General features: G+C 40.9%; 1 protein-coding gene across 1 annotated transcript; it reads left to right on the top strand.

Moving 5' to 3' along the window:
- Positions 1–11,591: 11,591 nt before the first annotated feature.
- Positions 11,592–13,364, top strand: LOC128409452 (vomeronasal type-2 receptor 26-like). Its single transcript, XM_053379961.1, has 2 exons — positions 11,592–12,009; positions 12,415–13,364. The coding sequence occupies exons 1-2, from the start codon at positions 11,883–11,885 to the stop codon at positions 13,329–13,331; spliced, it is 1,044 nt and encodes a 347-aa protein (XP_053235936.1). The 5' UTR covers positions 11,592–11,882; the 3' UTR covers positions 13,332–13,364.
- The last annotated feature ends 765 nt before the right edge of the window (positions 13,365–14,129 follow it).

The raw sequence follows: 14,129 nt of genomic DNA, 5'->3' as shown, positions 1-14,129 counted from the left end.
ACTAATAATGAACCCAAGTAAGGAACAGATCAAACAAACCTACAGAATACTTCAAACGCAATATTCAATTTTAATAGGTCAAGAAGTAGAATGGAGAATTAAGGTATGGAAACAAAAATATTTTGAATCACCAAACAAAACTGGGAAACTATTAGCGTGGCAACTACGAAAAAGTAAAAAACAAAATGTGATCAATAAAATAAGAATAGAAGATCAAATTGTGGAAGACCCCAAGAAAATAAAGGAAAATTTTATTAAATTTTATGAAAAACTATATAAAAGGAAAAAAGAAGACATAATTGAAATAAAGAAGTACTTAGAAGAAAATAGAATGAAAGGATTAACAGAAGAGGAGAAAATACAATTAAATAAACCTATAAAAACGGAAGAAATACAGGAGTCGATAAAAAAAATGAAACTGGGAAAAGCTCCAGGGCCTGATGGCTTATCTGCTAAATACTATAAAGTTTTAGAGGAATACTTAGCCCCGGTACTATGCGAAGTAGCAAATAACATCTTAAGAGGAGGTAAAACACCAGACTCATGGAAGGAAGCCTATATTACATTGATATCTAAGCCAGATACAGATAAGTTGGACATGAAAAATTATAGACCAATATCATTATTAAATAACGATTATAAAATATTCGCAGAAGTAATGGCCAATCGTCTCAAGAAATGCTTAACAAACCTTATTCATACAGACCAAGTTGGATTTTTACCCAATAGACAATTAAAAGATAATATAAGACACATAATAAATATTATTGAATATCTAGACTGCAAGAATGATATCCCTGCGGCAATAATCTTTATTGATGCTGAAAAGGCTTTTGATAATGTGTCCTTGCAATTCCTTTTGGGGTGTTTGGAAACAGTAGGGATAGAGGGCTCCTTTTTGGAGGGTATAAAAGCTATCTACTCAAGCCAAAGAGCAAAATTAATCATCAATAATGACTTAACTGACTCTTTTGAAATTTCAAAGGGCACGAGACAGGGATGCCCTCTGTCTCCTCTTCTATTTATAATGGTATTAGAAATTATCACGAATAAGATAAGAACAACACCAGAAGTACGTGGAATTAAAATCGGTGGAAAAGAATATAAATTGAAAGCATATGCTGATGATTTGATGCTATCATTAGAAGATCCACAAAAAAGTGTACACAGGGTAATAGAATTATTAGAAGAATTTGGAAAGTTATCGGGTTTTAAGTTAAACAAATCAAAAACTAAAATGATGACTAAAAACATCGAAGAAGTTGTGAAAAATCAGTTAGAGGTACAAATTGGAATTAAGGCGATAAAAAAAGCAAAATACTTAGGAATTTGGCTAACTATGAAGAATATAAATTTAATGGCGGATAATTATTTAGTTACTTGGAAAGAAATCAAAAGGGACCTAGATATCTGGAACAGGATGAAATTATCATGGTCAGGAAGAATGGCTGCAATTAAGATGAACATACTTCCAAAGCTGCTATTTTTGTTCCAAAATATTCCGGTGATAAGGGGAACCACAGTTTTTAAAGATTGGCAAAAAATTCTATCCAAATTCATTTGGCAGGGAAAAAGGCCTAGAATTAAATTCAAATTACTTACAGATAGAAGGGAAAGAGGAGGATTTGCTGTACCGAATTTGAAACTGTACTACGAGGCTTCATGCCTCTGTTGGATTAAAGAATGGATTGTCATAAAAAAATACTGACCTGTTAGATCTAGAAGGCTTCAATACCAGATTCGGATGGCACGCATATTTGTGGCACAACAAAGTAAAAGTACACAAAGGATTCTCCAATCATATTATCAGAGGACCATTGATAGAGGTATGGGAAAGAAACCAAAATTTACTTGAAAGAAACACTCCCTGGTGGCTGTCTCCAATAGATATTTTAACAACCAAAAAAGTAAATATAGAAGGTGAAAGATGGACATATGAAGACTTGTTGGTTAGAACAGAGAAAGGTTGGAAAATCAAAACTTATGAAGAATTAGGAGATAAATTAACGAGTTGGTTACAATTCCATCAAATTAACGCACTGTGGACAGAAGATAAAAAGATTGGGATGAACGAAAAAAATCCAAATTTCAGATAGAAATATTGAAAGGAAATTCAAAACTTTTATCAAAAATGTATAACCAATTGTTAGAATGGGATACTAAGGATGAGGAGATAAAAGAAGTCATGGTGAAATGGGCGATAGACCTGGGATATAATTTGGAATATGATAGTTGGATAAAGCTTTGGAATAAAGATATGAAGTTTACAGCGTGTGTCACACTAAGAGAAAACATGGAAAAAATGATGTACAGATGGTACATCACCCCTGCAAAATTAGAAAAAAATTATAAGACTGGAGACAAAATGTGCTGGAAGGGCAAAAATAATGAAGGAAGTTTCTACCACATGTGGTGGACCTGCGAAAAAATTAAAAAGTTTTGGGAGCTTGTTTATAATGAATTAAAAAAAAATGTTCAAATACACTTTTGTTAAAAAACCGGAAAACTTCCTTCTGGGGATGATTGGTAATGAAATTAAGAAAGAGGACCAGACTTTATTCCAGTATGCAACAACAGCTGCTAGAATATTAATAGCACAAAATTGGAAGTCAATTAGTATCCCAATGGTAAGAGATTGGCAAAGTAAACTATTCGAATACTTAGAATTGGCAAAAATAACACAAAAAAATCAGAGATCAGAAAGAAACAAAGTTTATTAAGGAATGGAATAAATTCATAACATATATTGAAGCAGGTTTAAAAAATCTAAAAATCACAGTAGGCTAAATATAACCCTCCGACATGCAGAAGTCTTAAAGATAAACTGCGGAAAAAATCCTTTATTATATAACCCAAAACCAAGGTGGAGGGAAGTCAATTAGTTATATGTTGTTTTTTGTTCTTTGCTTTTTTTTCTATATAGCCGTGTTGTTTGGTTTATTTTTTGTTTGTGATGAATTTGTCTTGTGTGTATTGGTGTGTAATGAAAATTAATAAAGAGAATGCAAAAAAAAGAGAAACTACTGTATTTAAAGACTATTGGTGGGTGTGGGGTGTCACAGTTTGTCCCAAACTGGAGGGAGCCAGGATGTGGGGCTTGCGGTTTTTCCTCTCGCATTTGAAGCATCACCAGCATTTCCATCAGAGTTTGGTGCTAAGAAAATACCTAGCACCACGAACACTTTTCTGGTGGCCTAGCAAGACTTGCCCCACAGCCATTCGCTAAACAAGTGCCTCGTAATCGTTCTCTTGCTTTATTATATAAGGGGCAGTGCAAGATATAATGCATAAGGTCCTCTACTTCAGGACATCCCCTAATGCAAATACGTTCAATTATTGGTATGCCTCTGTGTCTCCCATCTCTATAAGCAGAGTTTATTGTATTTAAACGTAACTCTGTAAAAGCTTTCCGAAGTTGTTTCAATTCATTAGAATAAGTTATATGTTCATAGGCCTCTCTAAGTTTAAAATATAATGGGGCGCATGTAGATGTGTACATAGAGATTAGGTCGTTTTTAGTTGCCACTGCCCTTATAATATTTTTCTGGGAATATAAGGGACAAACTCTAATGTTCATCTTTCACCTAATGAAATAAGCATCATGTGGTAGCAAGTTGTGGGGTGGGGGGTGTTCCACAGGACAGTTTCTTTGGTTTGCAAATTCAAAAGTGGTGGTGACGCCTATCCAAAAAGCATAGCTTGATCCGAGCTCATCAGACGGCCGTTCTCAAATAAAGGGCCACTTTCCAGGGTTAATTTCCCCTCCCTGAACTTTCTCAGAAGATGGAGTGACATCAGTGAGGTCCTGCAAACATGTTTTCCTTCTGCACCTCTTCCTCCAGCTCCACCAAGATAGTCCTTGACAGGGAAGAGGTGATGCTTCCCCTCGCAATTATCAGAATCACAGTGATTTACTCCTCTTTCCGCTGCAAATACCCAAAGGATCAACCAGCCAAACATCACCTTTGAGACCAATAACAGAGACCTCAGAGTGGAGAGCAGGATGAGGCAACTTCAAGCAACAAGTTTGTATTTAAGTTTCTCATGTGTCACTGGGGGCTTTTGTGGCAGGCAGGGACTCTGCCAATGTGGAGGTCCCATATCGCCCCTCTGTTTTGAAATGTCACTGGGGTCTTGCTGGAGACTTTGGGCTTCTTCTCATTAGCTGCTTATGAAGTTTAGAGCAGTGACAATAGCGGCCACGACAGCCGTCAGACCCAGAGTGATGCTCTTTCTGCTGTTGCTGTTCCTTCAGCTGCTACCCAGTGCTGCCTCTGGGATGCGGAAGGCAGAATGCTCATTGAACCTGAGAAGGGACTTTCCAGATGCGCTGAACTATTACAAGCCAGGAGACCACATCATAAGCGGGCTCATATCTACAGTGCAATCTATGCTGTCAACGTACAATTTTAGCAAGCCCCCACAAAATGTGGTTATACGGTAAGCACTTGAAAAGCAATCAGAATAAGGCTGTTACTCAGCTATGATTTTGTCCAATGCCCCACCATTCCACAAACATTTCCTTAACATGTTTGAATATTGCCTACTCCCTCTTTACAGTGCTCAGGTGCCCAAATGTATTGGCCATCTGTCATGGATGCTTTAGTTTCGATTTCTGCACTTTAGGGGGATGGAGTCCTTTCCATGTGTACAATTTGATGATTTTGGTCTGTCTCTGCTTTGGTGGCAAGCAGCTGTTTGCCTTGTATCAAACACACTTATGGCAGATTATGTGATGGCGATTTGCTTCATGCTTAGATCTGTGCGAAAGCTGTGGTGTCATTATTTGAGTAAAATCCAGAGGCTGAAGATTAAGAAAGCAGGGATTCGATATGATTTCAGTGAATGGAGAATGACATGAGAATAATACATTGTTTTATGGTAGGACTGATGTCTCCTACTGGTATCTCCTGTCCCTGCAGATTGCTATTCATGAGATAAATCAGGATCCTGGGATTTTGCCCAATGTCACCCTGGGCTACGACCTCTATGAGAACTATTTCAATTCAAGAATGACTTACGACGCGATGATAGATCTGCTCTCTCCTGGCAGGGCAAATGTTCCAAACTACCACTGCGGAAGACAGAGCAAGCCCCTGGTTTTCATTGAAGGGCTTGATTCGGACACCTCTGCCCAAATTTCAAGTTCGCTGGGAATTTACAAAATCCCCCAGGTATGAAAACAAAAGCATAGGCAGCCTGCAGGAAAGCACTGCAGGATGACAGGAATTGTTCAGAGAAGTAAGGGCTGCCCTTTCCACCAGAGGAATCACACAGCCGCTTGTTCCAGTTAATAGCAGGCATGTGGTTAGGGAAGCTCTCCTACCCTTAGTGGAGGGTTTGTCCAGCTGTGAGAAGAAAAGTCCCAGAAGGAGAGTTCACCAGAGCACCCTTGTAAGAAGGGAAACAATCCTAGCGGTGCAGCAGTAACATTGCTAGCACATTTGCAAAGCTAAGCAGGGCCCGGTATGGTTTCAAATGGGATGGGAGACCGTGCATTGCATGGAGCTTGGACTAGATGACTCTCGGAGTCCCTTACAATTCTATGTTTCTATAAACAGAACACTCATGAGAACCACACTGCTTAGTAGCTTAGTGGGGAAGTACAAGGGAAAATAAGGCATGATAAAAATGCAACCTTTTAGGGGTCTGTCTGGCACCAATAATTTTGGAGTAGATTTTCCAAGAAGAGTTCTTCAGATCCATTAAGGTTATATCTTGACTGCCTTCTTCCAGCTGCATCTATTCCTCTCCTCTCCTCCTTCCTTCCTTTTTGATTTGGCAGAAGTAGAGGGATGGCACATTTGCACTTTCCCCTTGCAAAATCACCTATCAGTGTTGCGATCCCTGCTTCAGAGCTGCTCCAAATACCCAGGAAAGTGTGGTGCTTTCTCACATTGCCAATAGATCCCTTTTCCATTGTGAGCGCCAACCACTTTATGAGATATCATCACAGTTCAAAATGGCATATATAAATGTAATGCACCAGGTAGCTTCTCCGCAGTGCTCAGGTGAGAAGCAGAAAGTGAAATGAGTGCAGGTGGTAGGACCTTATGCTGAAGGCTGATAAATATAGGGCAGGAAAAGAAATCTGTAGAACTGACCTCGCACGGAAGATGTGAAATATCTATTAAACAGCTGCTTAGGAGCACCCTACGCACACAGAGAAATGTGCAGGACATGACTCTTCCTGAACACAATTCCCAGTTAATTGATAATATCAGCGCTTGCCCTGAAAGCAAAAGAAACCCATCAATCTCTCCTTTCCTTACTAGGTAAGTTACATTTCCGTTAATCATGCTCTTGGCAAAGCACAGTTCCCTTTCATCTACCGGGTGATCCCAAATGAAGAACCCCCAAGCCAAGGGATTGTTCGTCTACTTCTGCATTTCAGGTGGACGTGGATCGGGCTCATTGCTCCTGACACGGACAATGGAGAAAGGTTTTTGAGCACCTTGACCCCTGTTCTCATTCGGAGCAGTGTCTGTGTTGCCTTCTCACAAAAAATGTCACGAGAGGATTTCATTGTGCCCGATTTGCTTGACAAGATCCTGCACAAGATTTTGTTTTCCATGGACAGGAGAATCAATGTATTTCTGTACTATGGGGAGTCTCTGTCTTTGGTAGATGTATTAACAACAATTGACGTGGTGGGTGCAACCCTGACTCCAATTACAGGGAAAATTTGGGTCACAATAGCTTTGTCGTACTTCAACTCCAACCTATCTCCCACAATGCTTATGAACAATCACATCTATGGTTATTTATCACTTTTTATCCAGACCAAAAAAAAATCGAAGCATGATGATAACCTGCCAGTTATATATCATGGTAATGTCGATATGAATACAATCTGGGAGAATGGATATCATTGCTTATATTCAAAGCATGTGTTATCTGTGAAAGGCCAGAACCGATGCATTGCGAAGGAGAACCTGAAGAGCTACCCTCAAAATGTCCTGGAAAGAAGCCTTTTTCAAGACACTTACAGCATTTACAACACTGTCCGAGCTCTGGCACATGCCTTAAATGCTGCAGAGTCATCCAGAGCCAAGTGGATGATGATGGTGGGCAGAAAGAGATCGGAAGGTGAAAGAATCCAGTCATCGCAGGTATTCCTTTTTATTCTAGTGACGTGGCTGTATATGGTTCCACTTGAACTGCCAAGCAGTTCCACTCTGCAACTGTTATTTTACTTATATAACAGGTCCAATCCTTGGGGTCTCTAAGAACAATGTTGCTGTTCAACATCTTTATAATAAATAATAAATTCTTATTTATACCCCAGTTCAGAAAACCGGGCTCAGGGCGGTTAACAACAAAATTAAAACAATTGATGCAGCAAAAAACAGCTTAAAATACAGTATAAAACATGAATAACAATAAATTCTGAATTCAAAAATCAATTTAGGGGGGAAATCCATCCAATAATCATTAGATGATCACCAGGGCTAGCTGGCTAAATTAGTCCTATTTGGGCCAGCGGAGAGACCAGGGGAGAATTAGCTGTGGGATCCCAGAGCGGGATAAAAAGGGGAGGGGGAGGGAAGGAAGGGGAATAAAAGATCAGGCTAAGTTCAAATTGAACTTTAGAAACGACTTGCATGAAGGAATTGAGGGGGTGCTCATCAAATTTGCTGATGATACCAAACTAGGAGGGGTAGCGAATGCCACAGACGTCAGAATCAGAAATCAAAATGACCTTAACAGATTGGAGAACTGGGTTCAAACTAACAAAATGAATTTCAATAGGGACAAATGTAAGGTTCTGCACTTAGGCAGGAAGAACCAGATGAACAATTATAAGATTGGGGATACCGGGCTTATTAGCAGTAGAGGAATGCTTGAAGAAACTGGGTATGTTTAGCCTGGAAAAGAAGAGACAGAGAGGAGATATGAGAGCCATCTTCAAACATCTTAGAAGAAGGAACAAGCTTGTTTTCTCCTGTTCTGGAGGGTAGGACTCAAACCAATGTCTACAAGTTATAAGAAAAGAGATTCCTTATGTATAAGGCAGCTTACTATCGTGGAGCCAGTCTCTGAGGTGCTTTCAGAATTAAAGGAGAACTGAGGCAACATTTTACCTATTCTGAGGTCACATTGACTCCTCCGACTCCTCGGCTGCAACATGTGAGCTTCTACTGGTGCCTATTTATCATAGAAACATGGAATCATAGAATTGTAGTGCTAGAAGGGACCCCTGGGAGTCATCTTCCTACATTCCCCTGTAATGCAGGAATCTCAACTAAAACATCTATGACAGATGGCTATCCAACCTCTGTTTAAAAACATCCAAGGAAGGAGTGTCCACCACCTTCCAAAGGAGTCCATTCCACTAGGCTCCACTGCTGGAAAGAGGGCCCCGTTTCACAAGACCTCAAGTAAATTGGGGCCACTTAAAAAAAACAAAAACTTGTGTGGCCACTATGGTGCTGATAACACCAAGGTTGCAGGTTCAATCCCCGTAAGGGACAGCTGCATATACGGTACCTGTATTTCAGAGGGCTAGTTCCAGATGATCTTCAGGGTCTTCCAGCTCTATGATTCTATGACCCTAATCCATGAATCTTTTTTTTTTTAATTTTATTCATTTTTCTTTTTCATTCATTACACACATCTCATATTCATAACATTTGCTATGCATTCCTTCCTCCCTCCCCTCCTAGGCTTCTCCCAACTTCCGCTTCTGGTTTGCTTCTCCTTTCACCCACCTTGCTACCTCCTAAAAGAAAAAGCTACTCATAACATATTTATACAATAATATCAAACCTAAAAACCTAAAAATAACAATGAATACACCATATTATTTCTCTATCTTCTACACAATTTCTAATGCTAACAATGTGAATGATTATTTAAATCCTGCCATCAAGTCTATAGACTTTCTTTGTTTCTGCAAGTGTAATATAAATGGTTCCCATTCTTTTTCAAAGTCACTGTTGTCTTTTTCTCCTAATCTGTCTGTCATTTTTGCCAGTTCTGCATAGTTCATCAACTTCTCTTGCCACTGTTCTTTAGTTGGTATTTCTCCAGTCTTCCAGTTTTGTGCAATCAACATTCTCGCTGCTGTAGTGGCATACATAAATAAAGTCCTCGCTGCTGTAGTGGCATACATGAAAATAGTCCTCTTTTCTTTCAGTATATCTTGGCTTAAAATACCTAATAAAAAGGCTTCTGGTGTTTTTACAAAAGTTATTTTCAACAACAGCCATGAGTCTTAGAGCATGAGTCTATTTTAATCCTTTTTCTTTCTATCCTACCTCTTTCTCTCTCTTTCTTTCTTTCTTTCTTTCTTTTTCTTTCTCCCCCCCCCCCCTCTCCTTTTTGTCTGGATCTGTCTTTTTAGCTACATTAACATTTAAGTTTGGATCAAGTGATATTTGATAATAATCTTTGTATCTCTCTTTAAAATTCTAATAAAGTTTATTCAAACAAAAAAGAAAGGAAAGAAAAAGAAAAAAACCAACTTTGATAAATGCCAGGATTTTCTCTGTCCTTCTAGCTTCACCCTTTCCTAAGAAACGTCAGATTTTATAATGCATCTGTGGACGGAGTTTATTTGGATGAGAATGGGCAACTGGCAGCTGACTTTGATATTGTGAACTTTGTGATTCTTCCCAATAACTCCCTTCATGAAGGGAAAGTTGGGCGTGTGGAGAAATGGGGATCCCAAGGCGTACAAGTCACCATCGACCAGGATGCCATTGTGTGGCCTCCTTGGTTTAACAAGGTGGGTTGAGCCATTCAATTAATGTTATTCTTTTGATCATCTGTTGAGTTCTAACAATACTTCTGGTATTCTTGATTAGACCTCAAAAAAAGAGAGCTATCATTGCTTTGAAAATACTCAGGAAAGGTTCTTCCATATTCACTCATTCTCAAAAAAGCATAGTGTCAGCGCTGCCCGAGGTCCCAGCTCACATAAGACCAACGCTGCTTCGTTGTTTAGTATAAAAGTCTTTATTGAAGTTTAGTTCACTTCCACAGCCGCAGCGTGCAACACTACGTCTCAAACTTTAGACCGCCGAAGCTCCGTCTGAATCTCCTCCCCCCTGACACCAGTTTAAGATTCTAGCCTTACTCCACCTCTTCCTCTGTTCCTTCCTTCTCTGGGTCCGCCTGCTAGTCGGGGTCTCACCCTTCCTAGACTCCTCTGACACTGAGTCCCCTGACTCTTCCCCCTCCCTCCTTCGGGCTTTAGGACCTGGCTCCCAATCCGGGTTTTCTGCTGTCCCGTGCTCCTGCACATTTGAACTTGGCGCGCGCGCCCAGCCTCCCACTTTCCTTCTGACCGTTTCACTGCTGTCACTGCTCCCTCCTTCGGGGAGGCTAGCTGGACCTGACCTCCCCTCCGTTTCCCCACTTTCCGATGGGGGGCGTGGTCAGCCCTGACTCATCTTCTCTCCCCGCTGGAGGAGACGCTGGTCCTGACTCATGTGACTCTTCCCCCCCACTGCGCTCTGGTGGGGGAGCTGGTCCTGATCCTCCGCTGCTCCCTTGGGAGTCCCCGCTGGCTCCTTGCTTCTGGTGCGTCCCCCCTGGGACCCCCCTTGCCCTTACCATCGGCGCCCCCTTCTGGGAATCTTCTGATTCGCTGGAGAAGCTCATGGAATCTCTCGGGTCACTGTCATATTCCCCTACGCTCCCCTCGGATTCCTCTCCTTCGCTCTCTATTTGCTCTCTCCCCTGTGCTTCTGCTCCTGAGCCCCTGACGCATAGCAATTCCAAATCAGAGCTCCTCTGTTTTGAGCTACAAGTTAAATCATGGGCAGGCAACCATTTTTTCTCCAAAGGGTCACAGTCCCTCAGAGGGAAATGAAGGGTGAATTTCTCAGGGAGCCGCAGGCAGGGCTGAGGGTGGAATCGGTCTTGAAGGTGGGCAGAGCAAAACATTAAAGAATTCTGGATCAACATATCTGAACTAAAGATTGCCTTTCATTTTTTACCATGGTTACATCACAGGAGATTTCCCTATGCAGCTCTGTTCAGAAGTAAGCCCACTGGTTTTGATGGCAGCCCTGTACAGTGGTGCCTCTGGTTACAAACAAATTCGTTCCAGAGGTCTGTTCTTAACCTGAAACTGTTCTTAACTAGAGGCGTGCTTTCGCTAATGGGGCCTCTTGCTGCTGCTGCGCTGCCGGCACATGATTTCCGTTCTCATCCTGGGGCAAAGTCCTCAACTCGAGGTAACTCTTCCAGGTTGGCAGAGTTTGTAACCTGAAGGGTTTGTAACCTGATGCGGTTATAAGTAGAGGTTCTACTGTTTAGGGAAGTTTAGTGTTTTATTATGTTTTTACATACGCTGGAAGCTGCCTAGAGTGGCTGGGGCAACCCAGTTAGATGGGCAGGGTACAAATAATAAAATTATTCTTATTATTAAATAAGTATACAATGGACCAGTAAAGGTAATGCTGAAGAAGGAACCTGATCGTTAATTCTTTGACAACTAATCTGCTTCAGTTTTGAACACAGGCTGGAGGGTGGTTTCCATATCAGCAACATGGATTTTTCAGATATCTTCTAATACCTTAAGTTTTACTTAAGGTTCCTAACAGACTTGAAGGAAATAACAAATACAGAGACGCGGCAGGGATCAAGTAAGATCTGCTCTCATAATGGATCCATGAGGTCAGGAAATTCAGAATACCATGGAGCAGGTTAGGTTGAGAACAGCAAACTGAATGAACCAGCCTCTTGCAGAGAAGTCATTAAACTGCATTTTTATACATATAATTAGCCAAAATCAAGGTCTAAACTGCTTGTGATACCACAGTCCTGATGAAAATACCTCCCGCAATCTCCTTACTTTCCCTTCCTATTACTTCTGGTGACTTTGCATAGATAGAAATAGCCCTCACTATTGATCCTTTGTCTATGAGTAGATGGTGCCTCATTCCAGATGTAGCAAGAGCTGTCAGCCAGGGTATGTCAAGGTGATCCGGGAAGGAGAGCAGGTTTGCTGCTATGATTGTGCTCCTTGCAAGGAAGGGACAATCTCTACCCAAGAAGGTAAGTGTCTCCAGAGGAAAGGGCAGCCTTTAAGGAATGGGTAAACTATATTTAAATATTTTTGGACGAATTAGACCTTTGTGGAGTTGAAAGAAATGGCCTTATGAGTGGACTGGTGGCTGTTTAAGGATCCAGAAGTCCCAGGCACCATAATGTCATTTCTTTGTATCATCCTCATTACCATTACCCCAAGTGTGTGATTGGTTGCCATTTTGATGTATCCACTAACCCTTTGCAATTCAATTAACACATTCATCTGCCTTACAGAGACTAGAACAGGCTATCAGTCTATTTTTCAAATGTAGTTGGAATGTAAATTTTCACAACAAAACATGTCTTTTGTGGAATGTAACAGAGTAATTGTGCACATATGAATGATGCTGAAGTCATTGTTCTTCTTTTCAGATGCAAAACATTGCACCAAATGTCCAGAAGACCAGCATCCAAACAAGAATCAAGATAAATGTGTTCCCAAAATTATCAACTTCCTGGCCTATGAAAAACCCTTGGGAATAATCCTGACTTCCTCTGCCCTATTCTTGTGCTTAGCCACCATCTTTGTGTTAGGAGTTTTCATTAAATACAAGGAAACTCCCATAGTCAAAGCCAACAACCGGGACCTCTCCTACATCCTCCTTGTCTCTCTCCTTCTCTCCTATTTAACCTCCTTCCTCTTCATTGGCCGGCCAAGGAAAGAGACCTGCCTCTTTCAACAAATGGCCTTCAGCATCATCTTCTCTGTTGCCATCTCTTCTGTCTTGGCAAAAACCATCACTGTGGTGCTGGCCTTCCTGGCCACAAAGCCAGGGAACAGAGTGAGGAGATGGCTGGGGAAGAGTTTGGCCAACTCTATCGTCATTTCCTGTTCCAGTGTCCAAGTTCTCATCAGCACTATCTGGCTGGGGTTCTTTCCCCCATTCCCAGATTCCGACATGAACTCTCAGCCTGGAGAGATCATCTTGCAATGCAATGAAGGGTCTGTTGCCATGTTTTATACTGCCCTTGGCTATATGGGTTTTCTGGCTGCCATCTGCTTCACGGTGGCTTTCCTGGCTAGGAAACTTCCTGGGGCCTTCAATGAAGCCAAGCTGATCACCTTCAGCATGTTGGTCTTCTGCAATGTTTGGGTGTCCTTTGTGCCTACTTACCTGAGCACCAAGGGGAAGTACATGGTAGCCGTGCAGGTCTTCTCTATGTTGGCCTCCAGTGCTGGGCTGCTGGGCTGCATCTTCATTCCTAAGTGCTACATTATTATTCTCAGGCCTAACTTGAATATAAAAGATAATCTGACAACAAAACTAAAGATGGCATCTGATTCTTAGTAGATTTCCCCCCCCCCCCAACTTACACACCTGTGTTCAGCAAAGAAGTAATAAAAAAAAGCTATTTCACTTGTGTGTGATTATTATGAGTTGCTATTTTAAACATTTTCTCTTCCCTTTACTAATGTCCCAAAGGCTATAGGTCATGGCCAATGAAGATGAGGCTATGGTAATCAACAACAACAACAACAACAATAATAATAAATTTTATTTATATCCCGCCCTCCCCAGCCGAAGCCGGTAACCATGGAATGCCCACAGGTTTTATTGATTTAATATTTTGTAGGTATCAAATATGCAACAAACTGTGTGGTATGTTTCAGATCTCTCACTTGATTAAGCAGACATTAATAGTTGGCCTCTGATAAAGTGTGAACGTAGAAAATATTTCACAAAATGCAATCCTTTCCAGAAATCAGGGCATGATGAGGATTGGTGTAAAAAGGGGTGGCCCACTCCCAAGAGACTGCAATCTACTTACAGAATTAAAAACTGGCAGTGATCTACGAAGAAGAATATGGAGATCATCAGGGGGGTTAGGCTGATGTGGTAGTGTTATATTGTATTATTTATGCAAATTGATTTTCTCTGGAGTTAAAGATCTGACTGGGACAAACCTTGTTATGCTGAGCTCGTATTTTGCACAATTTGTATACGGTGTTTGTTTGATAATTTGTGGTTTGCTATGCCTAATAAAGGATTGACTTTTTAAAGCAAACACAAATAAACTTTAAGTGCATTCAAAACGTTGTTATTCTTTACCTTCTTAGTCTTGTTTTATCCTGTCTCTAACTCTTC

The sequence above is a fragment of the Podarcis raffonei genome, chromosome 2 (assembly GCF_027172205.1).
Source record: "Podarcis raffonei isolate rPodRaf1 chromosome 2, rPodRaf1.pri, whole genome shotgun sequence".
NCBI lineage: Eukaryota > Metazoa > Chordata > Lepidosauria > Squamata > Lacertidae > Podarcis > Podarcis raffonei.
The sequence above is the reverse complement of the archived record's forward strand: the minus strand, read 5'-3'. Positions and strand labels throughout refer to the sequence as shown.

Excerpts from the sequence above, each read along its gene's own strand:
- LOC128409452 (XM_053379961.1), top strand. The coding sequence starts at position 11,883 with ATGGTGCCTCATTCCAGATGTAGCAAGAGCTGTCAGCCAGGGTATGTC. Across the intron at positions 12,010-12,414 it reads GACAATCTCTACCCAAGAAG|ATGCAAAACATTGCACCAAA; the intron begins GTAAGTGTCTCC and ends TCTTCTTTTCAG.